The sequence below is a fragment of the Polyodon spathula genome, chromosome 13, assembly GCF_017654505.1.
Source record: "Polyodon spathula isolate WHYD16114869_AA chromosome 13, ASM1765450v1, whole genome shotgun sequence".
NCBI lineage: Eukaryota > Metazoa > Chordata > Actinopteri > Acipenseriformes > Polyodontidae > Polyodon > Polyodon spathula.
Genome location: NC_054546.1, coordinates 25,977,590 through 25,998,310, shown reverse-complemented (window position 1 = coordinate 25,998,310; position 20,721 = coordinate 25,977,590). Strand labels below are relative to the sequence as shown.

At 39.5% G+C, this 20,721-nt stretch overlaps 1 protein-coding gene across 2 annotated transcripts; it reads right to left on the bottom strand.

The window, feature by feature from the left end:
- Positions 1-16,845: 16,845 nt before the first annotated feature.
- Positions 16,846-20,179, bottom strand: LOC121325483. Of its 2 annotated transcripts, XM_041267997.1 has the most exons (5): positions 20,070-20,179; positions 19,865-19,972; positions 19,050-19,118; positions 18,838-18,956; positions 16,846-18,503 (listed from the first exon to the last, which is right to left on the bottom strand). In XM_041267997.1, exon 5 carries the CDS (start codon positions 18,430-18,432, stop codon positions 17,431-17,433), a length of 1,002 nt encoding a protein of 333 aa, XP_041123931.1. In that variant the 5' UTR covers positions 18,433-18,503; positions 18,838-18,956; positions 19,050-19,118; positions 19,865-19,972; positions 20,070-20,179; the 3' UTR covers positions 16,846-17,430. The 2 variants fall into 2 exon arrangements, with proteins under 2 accessions (XP_041123931.1, XP_041123930.1); XM_041267996.1 differs by having other exon boundaries at positions 16,846-18,956.
- Between the last annotated feature and the right edge of the window lie 542 nt (positions 20,180-20,721).

The window sequence follows — 20,721 nt, the reverse complement described above, 5'->3', positions numbered from 1 at the left end:
GCAGTAGAACAGCAGCAAGTGAGATCTTTCAAAACCTTAAAGAAGCACTAGAACACGCTGGTCTGCAGTGGCATTCTTTAGCAGGTTTAACAACAGATGGAGCCCCAGCAATGACTGGGAAAAAGAACGGGTTGGTAGCACTTGTGCAAAAAAAAGAACAAAACGCAGAGCAACCAGTAGCATTACACTGCATCATTCATCAGCAGGCACTGTGCAGTAAATCTTTGAAGCTCGACAACGTTATGACCGTTGTTGTGAAATGTGTGAACTACATTCACTCCAGGGGCTTGCAGCACAGACAGTTTCGTGCTTTCTTGGAGGAAATTGAATCCAAATATGGTGACTTGCTGTACTTCACAGAGGTGCGTTGACTAAGCAGGGGCACTGTTTTAAAGAGATTCTTTGAGTTAAAAACAGAGGTGAAAAGGTTCATGGAGGAGATTAATATGCCTCTGTCAGAGTTTGAAGACACAAAATGGATGACGGATCTTGCTTTCCTTGTTGATATCACCCAAGAGTTGAATAACCTAAACCTGAAGCTACAAGGTCTGGTCAGTTTTTGACAACAGTGATGATTTGAAAGCATTCACAACTAAACTGAAACTGTGGAAAAATTAGATTTCTCAGAGTAATCGCACTCATTTCTCATCATGCAAGGCACTTCTGGAAGAACTGGACATTGAAATGCAGTTCAGTGGTGCTGAATACACTGCTAAACTTGACCTGCTTTTGGAAGAATTTGATCAGCGGTTTGCAGATTTCAGAAAGCAAAGAGTAAGCTTCCAGTTGTTTGCTGATCCATTTTTAGTTGATGTGGAAACAGAACCAAGTGATTTACAGATGGAGCTCATTGATCTTCAATGCAACACACCTTTGAAGAATAAATTCAAGGAAGCCCAAGGATATCACACAGTTCTTCAAGCAGCTACCACCATCTTTACCCACAGCTTTTGCAAAAGCTTCAGAAAAACCATGGCTCTGTTCGGCAGCACGTATATTTGTGAGAAACTTTTTTTCCCCACTATGAATATAAACAAGTCAAAATACAGAACAAAATTATCTAATGCACACCTTGCTGTAATCCTGAAGGTTTCAACTGCTCAGTTACTAATGCCAAACATCAACAGACTCGCAGAACTGAAGCGTTGCCCAGGTGTCTGCAAACACTAAAACCATTCTTTGGCAACCAACTGTAAAAAAGTTCTATGACAGGTTCGGTAAACTTCATTGAAAGAGTTTTTGATGTATTTTTAAACCAATACCATTTTCCCTGACGTCATTGGCCCTCCTGGAGGATTTCAGGATTGACATTGGCCCAAATTGTAAATTGAGTTCTATTCCTGTTAAAGAAGTTTATGTTTGCATTAAATTACATTGAAACTGAAATATCCATTTTTCAAACCCACTACAATCTACTCCCACTCTCGTGACCAGGGATCTAGTGGCACTAAAGTCCCAGGATTGTAGGGGCTGTGTACATTGGTGCTACTCAATATTCTTGGAGGTTCATATGTCAAACTACCTATACGATACCTCCAATCTTTGCTTTAAAAAGAGCTCCCTTGAGCAAGCAGTTGACAAATCTTTGATAGCCAATGTGTATATCATACAGTATTTATATATATATATATATATATATATATATTATATATGTGCCATAGCATAACTATTAACATGCCAAGTAAAAGGCTTACAAATAGTCAGGTGGTTATCTAGTCAAGAGCCCTATAAAACCTAGCTGATTAGATGATACACACACACACACACATGCTGACAAAGATATCAGACAACTCTTGATCTAGTGGGTGAAATATAGACAGGTATTGTATTATACTATTAATGGGTAGCTCAAAATACTATAGTTGTAGTCAGAGCAAGGGGGCCTGCCCCTTTGTCCTTGCCGAGGGGATGGGGTAACTTCCCCTCCCTGCTGAGGGAACTAGTTTCTATACAGGCTGAGAACTCTGTTAGTTTGACTATTATTAATAACGAAGTATATTTGAAATGAAGTCTGTCTCTGGGCCTCAGTAACTCACTCGCCAGCCTGCAACAATATATATATGGAAGTTAGTGTCAGGGATTTTACTTGAAGCTCCAGTGGTTTTTTCGACTTAGTGTTTTCTACTATTCTAACATCTTTGACTGTTATTATTATTACAGCTTAGTTTGGGTGAGAAGAAACCAAACCTGTCCCCCCCCCCCCCCCCCCCCATTCATCCATCAATCCATTATCTTTAACCACTTCATCCTGTGATCACAACAACTCAAAGAAAGCAAACTACACACGAGCAGCAGCAGCTAACATGAAGTGCTGCAGAAACCGTCCAGCAAGGATGAGCAACACTGAAGACAACATCCAGCTTCACTCTTTACACCCAGCACTATTCCCGCATGCTTTTTACTAGGCTCATCATTTAACATACAACGTCCTGGCAGTTTGTGCTATTTTCACATACCGTATACCACTAGAAAGGCCTTTAAAAATCCTTTAAATTGATGGGAGGAACGGCAAGGATCAGATAAATGACGCAAAGAGTAGAAATATGCAAACATGTCTAAGTTAAACTCATAAATGTCTAAGGCTTTTGCACAGCAGTGTATATAAAAAAGAGATACTTAATAGCACCATGAAGCACTTTCTCTAAAAGCAATTAAAAAAAAAAAAGTTGTGCTGTTTCAGAAGTTTGATGTTGTCCTGTTTGCTTGTCCCGTCAGTCTTGTTTTATGCTTGTGTGTTGGCTGTGTTGTTAGGGTGCTGGAGCACGTCATTCAGTCAGAGCTGGGGTGTGTTTTTTACATGCTATGATCAGGCTGTCAGTTCATCTGGTTGCGGTGATGTCACTGGACTTGGCCAGGCCTCGAACCTCCTAATCAGTAAATAAATGCACAGTTTAGAACAGAGCTGGAACACTGGCCATGGCTGGAGTGAAGCTCGCTGGTCAGCCCTGCTCGGAAATAAAACCTTTCTTTAAAGTATTTTATTTTTCTCTGGTTATTGGCACATGTTATCAGTGTTATTAAAGATTTGCTACTTTACAAATACCTGCTGATGCAGCCTAGTTGTTGCAATATTCAGCACAAGCTGAATGCACTTGTTCTGCATTAATGCTTTAGTTTAAAAGGTGCTCCCTGCCGGGTTCAGGCATGGTGCCACCAGCTCCATGACAATATGGTGCAGCTCATTATGCACAGAGAATTACAATAGATTATTAAACTGCTTCCCCCAAAGGCTTCCTCAGTAGAGCAGTGGAATGTGCGTACTGCTGCTCCCTTCTCCTGTTATCTGATCACAGAGATTTAAAACAAGCGTTAACACTTTGACCTTGTTCATACTTATCCTCCAAAAGCATCAGTAAATAAAGTGTTATCCTTCTGGAATGATCTCCTGAGCGCTGCTGGGCTCCTTTTTCTAAATAATATAGGTCTGTGTTGCTTCATGCACCTTAGTGAGATTTCAAAGTTGCAAACATTTCTTCAATGCTGAGACACAGGGCTGGATATCAGTCAGGCGTTGAGGTTTTATTCATGCCAATTCCTGCTGTAATGGCAAGGTGACACTACTGGGATACAGTGGGATTATCTAGGGCAGGTGGATATACACAAAAGTGAACATAACACAAACACAATGATACAAAACTAAAGACAGTGTGTAAAACAGCTATTGGTTCATCTTACTAGATTTCTAAGAGCAGAGCAGCTGACTCCCTCATGTTTAGGTTCAATTTAAACTCTGCCAGCCTGCACTTCCTCTGATTAACCACAGCTATGTGTGGTTAAGAAATTAGTTCTTAACTGACTGACTGCATCTGAGAAAAAATAGTTTGTTTCTGAGAAGACCTGCCATCAACTGCATTGTGAGGTACGTTTTCTATCAATAATACAAACCTATAGTTCTTTTAGCATATTTATAGAAACGCTTTACTTTCTTTGGGCACAGTGAAATGACTGCAGCTACATGGTATATTTTAAATAAAAGAAAACGAAAGGTGTTACACCTGAGCACTAGGATCAAAACCCTGGTCTTCACACAGCAGGCCTGGGGACTGCACAGAGAGGCTACAGTACAGGACAGCGGAAGCTCTGTTTTTCGGAGAAAGAAAGGTTTTACAAAACAATAAAGATTATTTGTATTGATGAGCAGTCAACCTACTTGATATTTTCACATTAGTAAAACAAAGGCGTTACTGAAAAAGCAATTATGGGCTAAAAAAATAATGACCACCTAAATGTTTCTATTGACTTTATTATGCAGCAAATAGACATAAAATATTAAAGAATGGGTTTATTTTCCACGAGGAACACAAGAACAAGCTTCATGCTGCTTTAAAAATGAGAAAGCAGCTTTAATGTGGACAAAACCATAATGTTTCTGTACAACAAGTAATTTATTCAGAGGATAATAACATGCTGCTTTTATGGTTGGTACGGTGGTCTGTCTGTCTGTCTCCAACAGAAATAAAACCAACAAAATTGTTAACACTGAGAGTTAAGTTGGTGGAGCTAAATACCAAAACATTAGCTTACTGTATGTGGACAGTGATTAGAAAGGGGCAGTCTGTATTGGATGAGAGCGCACATCCTCTGTTTTATTGTTATCCGTTTCTACCATCTGGCCCTCACTTTAGAATGCCAACTCTAAAACAAACAGAGCCTTGAAGTCGTTTGTACCTTTTAGTATAAATCTTTTTAACAAAGATTTAACAAGCATTGAGGCTGTCCAGGTACAGGCTTGGCCAACAATGCTGTAGGTAATAGAGTAACTAGAGTAGCTATTCATTTTTGCACACTACTGAATACATAGTAAATGAAATATGAATTAGACAAGACGATCACAGAATACAGAGGTTTGAAGCTCACGTGTAACGTGAGAACCAGTGTCCAGTTGGTCCCCAGTGTTCCAGTGAAGCATGAAAGAATATCCTAATAATACTGAGTATACCTGTAGTAGCATTTATAAACAAGGGCTCTGGATGTGCTGACTGTCCACATTTATAACTGATATTTCACCTTGTTGTTTTCAATGGAAATGAAGATGAGATTCCTTGGGATGTCTCTTTGTCTGGAGTTTGCTGCCGGCTGTTTCCACACAGACAGGTGAGAGGGACTGTAGAAATGAAACTGATGAGCAGACAGACTGCTATTTGTAACATGAAGATCTTTCAACAGAACTGTAGCTGCGTGTATGATATTCTCAGTGCTGGTTCTGTACACTGTAGCTGTAGAGACTCTGGACTCTCAACCAGAGGGTTGTGGGTTCAATCCCAGGAGAGGGGCATTGCTGCTGTATCCTTGAGCAACCAGATACCTTACCTAGATTGCTCTAGCAAAAACCCAACTGTATAAATGGGCAATTGTATGTAAAAATAATGTATATGTAACAGTTGTAAGTAGTCCTTGATAAGGGCGGTAATCTGCTAAGAAATAATAATAGTGCTGTTTTGAGAAGCAGGATGTTTGCTTCTAGAATAATTCCTGTCCTTGTCTTTCCTCTCTCAGGTGGGTGGACCGTCGTTGGGTCTGATCAACCAGTCATTGCTGATCCAGGAGAAGGTGCCGCCCTGCCCTGTCACATTTCACCCGGAGTCAGCACTGCATTCATGGTGGAGGTGAGGTGGTTCAGGAAGGGGTTCAACAAACCAGTCCATTTATATCTGAACCAAACTGATGGACCAGATTTACAGAACAGGTCTTACTGGGACCGCACTGCTCTTTCTCGCTCAGCATTGCAGAGAGGAGATCTCTCTCTGAAGCTGAGGGACCCTCTGATAGGGGCGTCTACACCTGCTTAGCTGATGATGGCAGATGGTATGAAGGAGGACAGACTGAACTGATAGTTTGATAATGTTTGGCAATGTTTGATACACAAGATCTTGAGCTTAGATTATACAACACACCAATTATATCACCAATTCTGATTTCTCTACAAGAATCAATGCTTTGTAGTATGAAGTGCCTGGCCAACCACAGGATTTAAATATGAGCTCAATAGGCATGACATTTTGGTCTGTAACAGTGGTTCTAGCCACTTAGCTCTCAATTACTTAATTGAATCTTTAATTGAACTAATAATTTGCCTAATCAGAGCATTTTAATTATTTTAAACAATAGGGGATTTCAAGATACGTATAAAATTGTATGAGGAACTTGAAATCTCCAACTTTGTATTTAAGCTGCTAAACCATTTAAAAAGTCTAATAAAAACAATTATTAGTTCAGTTGAGGGTTCAATGAAGTAACTGAGAGCAGCTGGTTTGGAACAAAAACCAGCAGAAACAGTGGATCCATGGATCAGGATTAAGAACCACTGGTCTAGAATAAAGGCATTTGAAGTTTTTAAAAATAATAGCAGTTAGTTACTACTGGCTTCATGGACTGTAGTGGATATAACCAATCTGGAAACAATGCTAAACAGCATCTCCCCTCACAGCCCTCAGTCTCTCTGGACTCTATACAAGTACAGCAGACCCGGCTGCTGTGTCTTTTATCTGTGTGTGTCTCACTGTCTCTATTCCCTGACAGTCTATCTGTGTGTGTCTCACTGTCTCTATTCCCTGACAGTCATTCTGTGTATGTCTCACTGTCTCTATTCCCTGACAGTCTATCTGTGTGTGTCTCACTGTCTCTCTCTCCCCGGCAGCTCTGGGGACCCAGCCCTCAGTCTTTATGGACTCTTCACAAGGAGGGCAGACCCAGCTGGTGTGCAGATCAGAGGGGTGGAGCCCTGAACCTGAAGTGATCTGGAGAGACAGTGATGGAAACGATGTGACATCACTGTCCAACACAACAGTGCAGAGGGACAGTCAGGGGATCCTCAGTGTCAGCAGCTACATCAAAATCAAACAGCAGTCCAGCGTGTTCTCCTGTCTGCTTAGAAGTAAAATACCAAAACCAGAGTGGGAATCCAAACTCCACATATCCAGTGAGTCTGATTGATGTGAGCAGCTGGTGTAGTTACAGTCACCCTGAAAACAGGGGCGAGTGTGCTGGTTACCAGGCCTGTGGCAGTTTATGATTACAGAAATTAGAGTCACATAGTAAACATATATCAGTTAACAGCGTAAGCAGTAACAGTAACACATCAAAGACAACGGGTCTTTTTTTGCCTGTTTTCAAGGTTATACATTACTTCTCCTTGAAACAAAAAAAAAAAAAAGAGTAATAATGTTTTGCAGTCTGTGGGTTACAGCATTAACATTTATGTCTCTCTAAGCACGGGGTAGAAAATAAACAGCAGCTAATGTATCACTGACTCATACTGCTTTCAATGCATTTTATTGGAAAGTAAAATAAAGAGCAGATCTCACCCAATCGCTAATGGCCTGTCCACTTTACAGCAAAAAGTTCAACAGCTGCTAAACTACCACCCAGAGAGACTGTACCACCCCATACTATACTAACCATAACCCTAAACTACAACCCAGAGAGACTGTACCACCCCATACTATACTAACCCTAAACTAAACTACCCACCCAGAGAGACTGTACCACCCCATACTATACTAACCCTAAACTACCCACCCAGAGAGACTATACCACCCCATACTATACTAACCCTAACCCTAAACTACCACCCAGAGAGACTGTACCACCCCATACTATACTAACCCTGAACTACCCACCCAGAGAGACTGTACCACCCCATACTATACTAACCCTAACCCTAAACTACCACCCAGAGAGACTGTACCACCCCATACTATACTAACCCTAACCCTAAACTACCAACCCAGAGAGACTGTACCACCCCATACTATACTAACCCTAACCCTAAACTACCACCCAGAGAGACTGTACCACCCCATACTATACTAACCCTAAACTACCCACCCAGAGAGACTGTACCACCCCATACTATACTAACCCTAACCCTAAACTACCCACCCAGAGAGACTGTACCACCCCATACTATACTAACCCTAACCCTAAACTACCAACCCAGAGAGACTGTACCACCCCATACTATACTAACCCTAACCCTAAACTACCACCCAGAGAGACTGTACCACCCCATACTATACTAACCCTAACCCTAAACTACCACCCAGAGAGACTGTACCACCCCATACTATACTAACCCTAAACTACCCACCCAGAGAGACTGTACCACCCCATACTATACTAACCCTAACCCTAAACTACCAACCCAGAGAGACTGTACCACCCCATACTATACTAACCCTAACCCTAAACTACCACCCAGAGAGACTGTACCACCCCATACTATACTAACCCTAACCCTAAACTACCCACCCAGAGAGACTGTACCACCCCATACTATACTAACCCTAACCCTAAACTACCCACCCAGAGAGACTGTACCACCCCATACTATACTAACCCTAAACTACCCACCCAGAGAGACTGTACCACCCCATACTATACTAACCCTAAACTACCCACCCAGAGAGACTGTACCACCCCATACTATACTAACCCTAACCCTAAACTACCCACCCAGAGAGACTGTACCACCCCATACTATACTAACCCTAACCCTAAACTACCCACCCAGAGAGACTGTACCACCCCATACTATACTAACCCTAACCCTAAACTACCCACCCAGAGAGACTGTACCACCCCATACTATACTAACCATAACCCTAAACTACCACCCAGAGAGACTGTACCACCCCATACTATACTAACCATAACCCTAAACTACCCACCCAGAGAGACTGTACCACCCCATACTATACTAACCCTAACCCTAAACTACCCACCCAGAGAGACTGTACCACCCCATACTATACTAACTAACCCTAAACTACCCACCCAGAGAGACTGTACCACCCCATACTATACTAACCCTAACCCTAAACTACCCACCCAGAGAGACTGTACCACCCCATACTATACTAACCCTAAACTACCCACCCAGAGAGACTGTACCACCCCATACTATACTAACCCTAACCCTAAACTACCCACCCAGAGAGACTGTACCACCCCATACTATACTAACCCTAACGCTAACCTACCACCCAGAGAGACTGTACCACCCCATACTATACTAACCCTAACCCTAAACTACCCACCCAGAGAGACTGTACCACCCCATACTATACTAACCCTAACCCTAAACTACCCACCCAGAGAGACTGTACCACCCCATACTATACTAACACTAACCCTAAACTACCCACCCAGAGAGACTGTACCACCCCATACTATACTAACCCTAACCCTAAACTACCCACCCAGAGAGACTGTACCACCCCATACTATACTAACCCTAACCCTAAACTACCCACCCAGAGAGACTGTACCACCCCATACTATACTAACCCTAAACTACCCACCCAGAGAGACTGTACCACCCCTATACTATACCTAACCCTAAACTACCCACCCAGAGAGACTGTACCACCCCATACTATACTAACACTAACCCTAAACTACCCACCCAGAGAGACTGTACCACCCCATACTATACTAACCCTAAACTACCCACTCAGTGAGACTGTACCACCCCATACTATACTAACCATAACCCTAAACTACTACTATTTACACTGTTTTTCATTAGAAAGGCACTGCTGCAGAAAATACACCTTTTTTTACCAACACGAACGCAGCGAAAGATTTATGCAGTCTGCACCGAGGGATACAGAGAGCTGTAACCAGACAGAAGAGGAAAACACATCGAAAAGAGCACAGGCAGCCCAGTCTTTGAGTTGTTTTACTTGCTCCGACTCATATTAATCGCTTGTTAAATATCATCGCAGTCTTTCTGGGCAGTGATCCCTCGTTAATTAGTTTGCATTTCAGATACAGAACGTCGTGCCTCAGATTTAGTTAAACTCGGATGTATCAGACTTTCCAGCAGCCGGCTTCTGAACGGAAGAGAAAGCACGCATCTGCGCAGGCGCGCAATCACCAGGGATACCGAGCCTCGCCGGCCGGGGTGGCGCGAATGCTTCACAACTCACCCGCTACTGGAGCCTTCAAAACTCAAACCCGCCGCGTTCGGGCTTCCTTCTCTCAAGTTTGAGTAATTTATCGAAGCGAATTTATCATTTCTTTTTTCAGCTCCAGCAGAACCTGTCCTCCATTCCTCTGTTGATTTGCTGTCATTCCGTACGCTTTAAATGACGTCAGACGTTGGTGCGTGGATCACGTCCCTCGCCCCAAGTGGCCGATGGGATTTGTAGTTTATTAACTAGACTAGCGCTAGACTGCGGAATTTTTTTCAGCAGGGTGACAAGTAAGAACATAAGAACATAAGAAAGTTTACAAACGAGAGGAGGCCATTCGGCCCATCTTGCTCGTTTGGTTGTTAGTAGCTTATTGATCCCAAAATCTCATCAAGCAGCTTCTTGAAGGATCCCAGGGTGTCAGCTTCAACAACATTACTGGGGAGTTGATTCCAGACCCTCACAATTCTCTGTGTAAAAAAGTGTCTCCTATTTTCTGTTCTGAATGCCCCTTTTTCTAAACTCCATTTGTGACCCCTGGTCCTTGTTTCTTTTTTCAGGCTGAAAAAGTCCCTTGGGTCGACACTGTCAATACCTTTTAGAATTTTGAATGCTTGAATTAGGTCGCCACGTAGTCTTCTTTGTTCAAGACTGAACAGATTCAATTCTTTTAGCCTGTCTGCATATGACATGCCTTTTAAGCCCGGAATAATTCTGGTCGCTTTTCTTTGCACTCTTTCTAGAGCAGCAATATCTTTTTTATAGCGAGGTGACCAGAACTGCACACAATATTCAAGATGAGGTCTTACTAGTGCATTGTACAGTTTTAACATTACTTCCCTTGATTTAAATTCAACACTTTTCACAATGTATCCGAGCATCTTGTTAGCCTTTTTTATAGCTTCCCCACATTGCCTAGTTGAAGACATTTCTGAGTCAACAAAAACTCCTAGGTCTTTTTCATAGATTCCTTCTCCAATTTCAATATCTCCCATATGATATTTATAATGTACATTTTTATTTCCTGCGTGCAGTACCTTACACTTTTCTCTATTAAATGTCATTTGCCATGTGTCTGCCCAGTTCTGAATCTTGTCTAGATCATTTTGAATGACCTTTGCTGCTGCAACAGTGTTTGCCACTCCTCCTACTTTTGTGTCGTCTGCAAATTTAACAAGTTTGCTTACTATACCAGAATCTAAATCATTAATGTAGATTAGGAATAGCAGAGGACCTAATACTGATCCCTGTGGTACACCGCTGGTTACCACACTCCATTCTGAGGTTTTTCCTCTAATCAGTACTTTCTGTTTTCTACATGTTAACCACTCCCTAATCCATGTACATGTGTTTCCTTGAATCCCTACTGCGTTCAGTTTGAGAATTAATCTTTTGTGCGGGACTTTGTCAAAAGCTTTCTGGAAATCTAAATAAACCATGTCATATGCTTTGCAATTATCCATTATCGATGTTGCATCCTCAAAAAAATCAAGCAAGTTAGTTAGGCACGATCTCCCTTTCCTAAAACCATGTTGACTGTCTCCCAGTACCCTGTTACCATATAGGTAATTTTCCATTTTGGATCTTATTATAGTTTCCATAAGTTTGCATATAATAGAAGTCAGGCTTACTGGTCTGTAGTTACCTGGTTCAGTTTTGTTTCCCTTTTTGTGGATCGGTATTACGTTTGCAATTTTCCAGTCTGTCGGTACCACCCCTGTGTCAAGAGACTGCTGCATGATCTTGGTTAGCGGTTTGTAAATTACTTCTTTCATTTCTTTGAGTACTACTGGGAGGATCTCATCCGGCCCAGGGGATTTGTTTATTTTAAGAAGCTCCTAGTCCCTTTAACACTTCTGCCTCAGTTATGCTAAAGTTATTTAAAACTGGATAGGAACTGGATGACATGTGGGGCATGTTGTCAGTATCTTCCTTTGTAAAAACTTGTGAAAAGTAATCATTTAACATATTTGCTATTTTTTTTTCTTCCTCTACGATTTTGCCATTTGTATCTCTTAAACATTTAATCTCCTCTTTGAATGTTCTCTTGCTGTTGTAATATTGGAAAAACATTTTGGAATTGGTTTTAGCTCCCTTAGCAATGTTCATTTCTATTTCTCTCTTGGCCTTTCTAACTTCCTTTTTGACTTGCGTTTGCAGTTCCGTGTACTCTTTCTGCGTACTTTTTTTTTGGTCCTTTTTTAATGCTCTGTAAAGTGCCTTTTTTCGCTGAATATTTTTTTTAATTGATCTATTAAACCATTTTGGCAATTTAGTTTTACATTTAGATTTGTCTACTTTAGGGATGTAATTGTTTTGCGCCTCTAGTACTACAATCTGTCGCTCTGTAGTTCTGAAGTTCTTCTGAAGGATACATGTGAAGCCATTTTGGAAAACACAGGACTGTAGACAGCAATTTAATCGCAAAAAAAAAACAAATAACACTTTGAGTTCCCCTTTAAGCTCAAGGTAACCTTAACTGGGGAGAATGAACTTCAGCTGACCACCGTTCTCATCCTCGATTTCTTTTTTTTTTTTTATATAAGGATACACTCACCCAGTGTCTGTTTATTCACCAAAAAGTTTTTAAAACTATTTTGACAAAGATAGTTGATATCTTTCTTCAATGTTAAAAAAAAAAAAAAATGATTTTATTATTAAATTATTAATAAAGGAATCCTATTCGTTTATGTTTTACAATGAGTTATCTTGCATTCAAATTCTGATACCTGTTGTTTCTACAGTAGGTTTATTTTTTACTGGCACAATCTAGGTAAAGTCCTTGCTTGCTTGCTTGCTCAAGGGTACAGCAGCAGAGTGTGTGTGTCTGTGCCAAACCTGGAATTTAAAACCCCACACAAGACCCTCCTCCGGTCAGGAGTCCAGAGCTCTATAACCACTACTCCACATTTCTGGTTTATAACAATATACTTTTTAGTTTAACTTCTCCAGGACCCAAATGATAACGATATTGAAACTCTCCCCAGCCCGGACTAAACTACCTAATAAATGAACCCAACCACGGGCGCCACTTCAGGCTGGTTCATACTTCCGACGCAGACACCTGCTACACCTCGGATGCAGTCAAATGAAAAGTTCTCCTAGTCTTGCTCCACGGCATGTACTACTGGCATGATGCGACCGACTATGCAAGAGACGCTATTTTGGCATCGTCCGACCCTATATGTTTTGGGTTCGCAGCCATACGAGAAAAAGGTCGTAATGACTTTCAAAAAAAGACGCTCAGGAGTACGATTTCCGACCCGCCCAAACAAGATCTGAGGAGACCAACAACTGACTGACTGACATCAGAAATTGTGTCGGACTGTGAAATATGAACCAGCCTGTTACCCAACATGTTTTTTACAGTACAAGTTTCATCCAGAATGGATTTTGTACTTACTCACCAGGACAACAAGCCTATAGATTCCTTTCCAATTTATTTTATATATATATATATATATATATATATATATATATATATATATATATATATATATATATATATATATATATATACAGTGCTGTGAAAAAGTATTTGCCCCTGTCTGCTTTTCTTGAATTTGGTCAGATCTTTTTGTGGGTTGTGGTAGTATATAGAGGGAGTCTGAGAGAAAAAATGATATAATAATCCCCCCCCCCCCCAGTTAAGTCAACCCAATTAAAGGGATAGTTAGGGTCAGCTGTTTGAATACTTTGGTTAACAATCAGGCCTGATTTGGGCCAGCCCTGCCCAATATAAATCTGACTAATTTTGGCCCTTACCATCAGAGTGAAGTTGTCAGCACCCAGGTTCTAGAGGCACATCATGCCACTATCAAAAGAAATTCCTGAAGACCTCTGGAAAAAATTGTTGATGCCTATCAGTCTGGAAAGGATTACAAAGCCATTTCTAAGGCTCTGGGGCTCCACCAAACCACAGTCAGAGCCATATTGTCCAAATGGAGAAAGTTTGGGACAGTAGTGAATCTTCCCAGGAGTGGCCGTCCTGCCAAAATCTCTCTAAGAGCAAGGCGTAAAATCATCCAGGAAGCAGCAAAGAACCCTAGATCAACATCCAGGGATCTGCAGGCCTCTCTCGCCTCGGCTAAGGTCAGTGTTCATGACTCCACCATCAGAAAGACACTGGGCAAAAATGGGATTCATGGCAGAGTAGCAAGGTGGAAACCACTGCTCACTAAGAAGAACATGAATGCTCGTCTCAAGTTTGCCAAAAAGCACCTGGATGATCCTCAAGAGTGCTGGAACAATGTTCTATGGACAGATGAGTCAGAAGTGGAACTTTTTGGCCAACATGGGCCTCGTTAGGGGACAAATACTTTTCACAGCTCTATCTATCTATCTATCTATCTATCTATCTATCTATCTATATATCTATCTATCTATTGTGGATTCTATGTGATGAGTCAAAGGGTTTTCGGTCTGTGATTCAGCCTCCCGACAGTAGATGGCATCAAACCAACTCGGGACTTCCCTTACCAAGATCTCGTGACCATGGCAAAAGTATCTTTTTGAGGGGCGGCACCTTGGTGAGGGGCGGAAGTACGAGTATGTAAATTCCAGCCACTGGAGTCAAGTGAAGGATAAGGACACGTGTCGGTTGGGGATTGGTGTTCCAGGGACTACAGAGGCGGGACATTACATACTAAAGGGAACGTACTGCTGTGCTCGGGGTCGGTCCGAAAGTAAAATAGGAGGAGTAACGGGTGGAGGGAGAGACTGGTTTGGTGCAGCGGGATTTTTAAAACAACAACAACAAAAAAAACACTAACATTTCTTTTGTCTTTTTTTTTGTTTATGTATGGTTCGCCACGAAGACGATTAAAGACGAGTCATCACGGTTTGTTTTGGATTTCACCCCTGCACTCCTTCCCTCACACCATTTTGTTTTCTTTTGTTATTTCATTATTTTGTTGTGTATAGATAATAGAAATAAATTATTTTATTTCTGTACACATAAATTACTGTCTGGACATTCCATTTAATACACTCTCGCCTCACACTGCATTTGTGCCATATAAAAATGTGAGAAAGTTAATCCGTGTGTGTATCCATCTGTCTGTGGTAATTGTTCTTATACAGTTCTATGGTTATGCAGCATGCAGCGCTATGAACACGGTTTATATTTTCTGCACTCTTAAATTAAGGATAGTTCATACACTAGTACAGCCAGGGTGGTCCGTCAGCCCCATTGACTCACTCATGTGTTTGTGGGTTGCTTTGAGCTCCCGATGAGATATTCGGATACAAATAAGCCCTGTATGAAGCTAATTTGATATGAATCCTATGCAAAGTTTGAAATATACGCATGTTTTCAGTACCAAACAAAAATAATGAGAAAGTGTCTTCGAATTCAACTTCTCTGAACACTTTGTGCTGGCTTTTTTGCATAGTAGATGTGCATTCCCGTTACACAATGTGAACAGAGTTATTTTCTTTTTAAAAAGTAATGATTTTGATTTTACAGTTCTGTTTGTAGGCCTACACATAACCAGTTTACAGCTGGTTACACTATTTTCTTTTGAAATGTTTATTTTATTATACTTTTCATTTTTTGAAGTTGTGCAGTAGGCTAATGTGAAAAAAAGCCTTTAATGTTATTTTTGTAAATAATTACTTTGTTTTTACAATTGTGTTTGCACATATCAGTTTACACCTGTTTACACAATATCTTCTTTTGAAATGTTTATTTTATTATAGTTTTTAATTTTTTTGCATCATGCATTATATGCGCGAATTTCAAAAATAAATTTGTTTTTCATCTAAATACGTTGTTTCTGCTGTGCAAATGTTAGATATGATGTTCACAAATAAAACTTTTGAGTTGTATCTGATGGTTTGTGTTTCATTTTTATATCGAAGCTGTTTAAAATGTACCCGTCAAAATGACTACTGCTGGAGGTTAGCAGCATGAACCCGGTGATTCTAGTGTTAAACGAGGAACTACATTCGGTGCAGGCAGACTGTCCCCCTGAGTAGTGATCCAGGATCAGTGAGAGAAACACAGAAAACGATTTTCAGAATATAATAGTACAAGGTTATGGCAAGGTTGGGGTTAGGGTATGGTTTGCCTTCCCACTATCTGGACTTAATGGCAAGGTATTTTTCGTTTTTTTGTTTCTCTCACTAGATCATTTTTGGGGGAACAATCTGTCTGGAGCACTACATTACACCAAACAGGAAACCAGATATTTTCAAACAAGAAATAGAGCATTGCTAGAATCAGCTTTTGCTGAGTTTCTGCTCGATCAGGCATGGATGTAAGATTAAAAAAAGAACGCATGTGAACAACCGCCCGTGGCGCAGCGGGCTAAGGCTGTGTGCCCTTCAAGGACGTCATGTTGCAAGTTCAAACAACAGGAGTTGTTTTGCTGTTTTAAAACATAAATCCATTGTTTAATATAAATGGTGTGGATATCAAACTGCTTGCGTTCCCTGGTTTGTTTTGACATTGACCAGCATGTGGAATCACATGATTGGTAGATGTCCAGTTATTTAGCTTTTCTATTTGAATAGTTGCTACACACTCTTAAAAAGAAGAGTGTAGCGACGATAAAAAGGAGAATAACAAATTTACCTTAGTTTTGATTACTTATATCTCATTGTGTATAAGAGGTATTTACACATTTGATGTAAGAAAGTTTCAGGCTTTCGGTACTGATACAGATGGTAATTCTAAGTGATTTAGTTTTGCCGCTGCAACATGGTGAAAACAGCAAAACTCCTGGAGCTGTACAGAGACTCAAGGTAGTTTCAAACAAGTTTTTTTTTACTTGTACGAGGAACTACCGTTCCTCTCAATGCTTTCAATTTTGTTCCAGTCAAAAATGTTTACCATAACTATCTTGTTTCACCATTCCATTAAAAAAAAAAAACATTTACTGGGTGACATTATCCATGTTGCAAGATTCCAAAGATTCACACACTTTAAACAACTGGGACAAATCCTAGATTAGCCTTTTATTTGTTCTAAGATTGTTATGCAAAGGTCTGGATCTGCACACCAAGGAACACAATGTTGCTTTGTTCTAATTCATATTTATTGTTAAAAAAGAGCAATGATAAAAGAGCAATGATTGTAAAAACAGACGTGTTTCGGTTCACAAACAGCCATCAGTGTACACAAGAAAGGAAAACGAGCAAATGCCCCTCTTGATCTAATTATCCTACATGATTTGATGCTGGTGTGTCCAATTTACAATCCAGTATAGTGGATATATATTCATTTGGGCTGTCAATATTCGAGTATTCGAGCTCTGCACACATAATAATAAAATAACCTACGTCAATATGTTTGTAAAGACTGCCCCAATACAACAATTCAATATACTGTGTGTGATATATAGATACAAAACATTTCAGACAGAAAGACATAATTGATATCAACAATGATTTAGAACTTCAGCATATTATATCTTCTAAATGAATCAACGCAAAATTAAGTCCAATTCTTCATTCATTCCATTAGATGTCATTGTATGTAGAGTTTGTAACCAGAAAGATTCTGAGGTTATTATAATGGTGTCCCATTGAAACTCTGCATATCAGGCTTGATATATTTAATATTACGTTTGGTTTCTTCCTCAGTCAACTTTAATGTCGTTGCAATTTTAGAAACTGAGGGACAAAACTGAAAATTCAAAAGTATGCATGTAGTAATGATTGCATTTAATTTTTGTATAATCTCCTTTTTATCTTTTTGCTTCCTTTTGACTTCTTCCATATTTATGTCTATTGGGCAGTTTCTAAAATCAGATAAGTCGTAGAAGTCATAATCACCTTCATCACCCCATTCAGCTATCTGACAAAGCACTATCTTCAAGTCTATCTTTTTATGCATAGTTTCATCTTTATCAAGATGACCATTGATAATATCCACAATTACATTAACTTCCTGGGACTGGTTTAGACCATTTTTTATCACTTGCAATACTATCACCTCTAATAGAACGTGAGCTCTAATTGTCTTTAAGGAATCTTTCATGGCAGTCATATACTCCAAGGTGTCCCTCTGTTTCTGTAATATGTTGTCTGAAGTGGTACTTTCAATGTCTATTTCTAGGAGCTTATAAAGGTCAGGTAACTTTTCTTTGATATTCAACTGCTGCTTTAATGGTAGCTCTTCAAAAGTGGACTTTGTGTCACTTATGTAAAATGTAAAGTTCTTAAAAATATCAATTGATAACCTCCATTCTTTCTGTAAAGACTGTTCTGTTATAGTCAGGTTTGCTAACGACACTTCAAGACTAGAGTATAGAATTTCGTGATTTTGAACTAATTCTTTCATCTCATTTTCTACACGAATAAACTCACGTGCTTGAAGACCCTGTGAAAGGCCTGCCCCTAGCAAAGAAAGCCCTGTGGTTACCCAAAAGCCTTTACTCTTATAAAAATTATTTGAAGAATCTTTGATATATGTAGTTGCAGTTTTAACAAAACCTTTTACTTTTGCTTTGAAAACTGTGGACTTGCTTACTGCTGTAGAAAAGTCATGCTGTGCGTGCCACTTAGACATGTAGGCTTTTGTATTCTCATGATAATATGTTCTGAATGATTTTTCCGTCAGAAGGCCTGGTTGTAAAACGCCTGCAAAGGCAAAATAAATCTGCTTTATACTCTTCTTAGCTACATAACTAAAGAAATGTATTAAAAAATAAACTAAAGCTTTTATCCCTATTGTTATGCCAAGTTTCCTCAAATATTCACTTCTTTGATCGCTGAATTTTTTCTCAATGTTTTCAGGAATGTTTGCATCACTCGTATTTAATGTGCCATTTATTCTCAGTATATACTGTTTTGATGTAATTTCAGTTCTCCATAGCATCATTAACACACTGACCTCCAACGCCAATTCCACAGTATCCTTAACATAATCATAAATGTTATCATTTTGAACAAATGACGTTGTAAGCTTTACTACCTCTGATAGCAATAGATCTCGCTTGCTGGTCAGAATTATTGAAAGGCTTTTTTCCTTTTCTTCGTATTTTTTTATTTCATCTTTATACGTGCATATCATTGGCCTGTAGACACATCCATCTGAGGAAAAAAAGAAACACACACTGTGGAGTAAAACATGAAAAAAGGACTTGAATTACTTATCCACTTTCCAAAGAAATGAATCATTCAAACCTTTTAAAGCATTTGCTACAGTCAGTGCAGTGTCTGTCACTTCTAATGAAATCTGTATCAGTGCTCCAACTGTTCAAGAAAAACAAAGGCAGGTATGTCGTCATGGCAGGAGGGGTGAGAAACATGCTAACAGAGACAAGTGTTTGAACAACAGATCAACAATCACAAGTTTATGTATGAAGTTACTTTACACAAAGACCAATACAGCTTGCTTTTTTTCTTCTGGTTCATTGCTTGATCTATTTAAAATTTTGCAGTTTGAGCAAAATCATTTACACAAACCCAGAAATAGCATTTCATTTCTGTCTTTTGGACAGGGAAATCGCAAAATAGTTATTTCTTTAGGTTACTGTCCGAATTTGATGTTTGCATTTCTTTCAGTATTCAAATGTAATCTAGTGATTCTCTTCACTTTTTCAGTTGTGTACTTCGCTGTGTCGTGGTGTGCTAATATGTTTTGTGTTTGTCTATTTTGTTCCCCCACTGGAAATTTGACAAATCGCGCCCTGATTGTTCTCTTCTACTTTTTAAAAATAATTATTAGCACTGTTTACACTAGAACATATATTCCGCAACAAGGCGACAAACCTTTTAAATTGTGTAGCTTATAAAACTGTTGGAGAATTCAAGTGCCTTTATAGTTTTATATTTATCTTGCTAGTTCACACAATACAGGCAAGATCTGGGCAAGAGAGCTTCTAATATTCAATGTACTTATGCCATGTAAACATCTGAGCGCATAAACAGTAGTTAAATTCAGCTTATATACTATCTATTTCAGAAGCGTGAACTGTCGCATTCAGAATATAACTCACCCCATCTCTTCTGTCTCCGGTGAATTTTCAGACTTGAAGAGTTTTTCTGGTCCATATCAAGATCTTTATCAGTTATCACTGCTGGTGTATTTTTTGAAAGTATACATGCTAGCAAAAAGGTAAACATATGAATACAATTGTTAGTGCTGCATTTATATGCATATAATGTTAAACTCCTGAGGTTTCTAATTTCTTTTCCACTTACCCTGAAAGTTTTCAAGTAGTAAAAGAAAACAGATTAAAAGCCAACCTTTTTTTTTTCTTTCCATATTGAAGATTGGTTGTGTTGTTTTCACTCGTAAGATCGGTGCCTGCTTTTATAGAATTTTCTAAACTTGGACTGTGTTTGGTTTTAATCATTTACTGACCTTACTGACCTTACAAATAATCCCTGACCTTACTGTACCTACAAATAAGCCCTCAGCTGTGTAAATGACAAAGTCAACAACAAAAAGGCCATTATCGCTGGTCATGGATAAGAATCAGTTATTGGAAGACCTGAAGTCACCTTTTGAGACGAAACTGCTGACATCCACCAAAAGTAATTTAAAAAAGAGAACCTTTTTATACTTAAAACAACACCAAATTAACAGTCTATAAATACTGTGTTCAGCCTGAGTTATATCTTTTTCAGTCACCCTTTTGAAGTATGTACGCTGCTCTTTTGTTGTAAGAAAACATTGGATTCCAATCCTAGGTTTGCCTCCATTAATGTCTATATGCATAAGTGAAATGCAGTATTTAAATAAGTCAGTCAGGTTCTGTCTTGTATGAATACTCCAACAATGTGGTTTGAGGTTACAATATTAGATCTCCCAAAAACAATACAAAATTCTGGACCTGAACTAATAATGAAG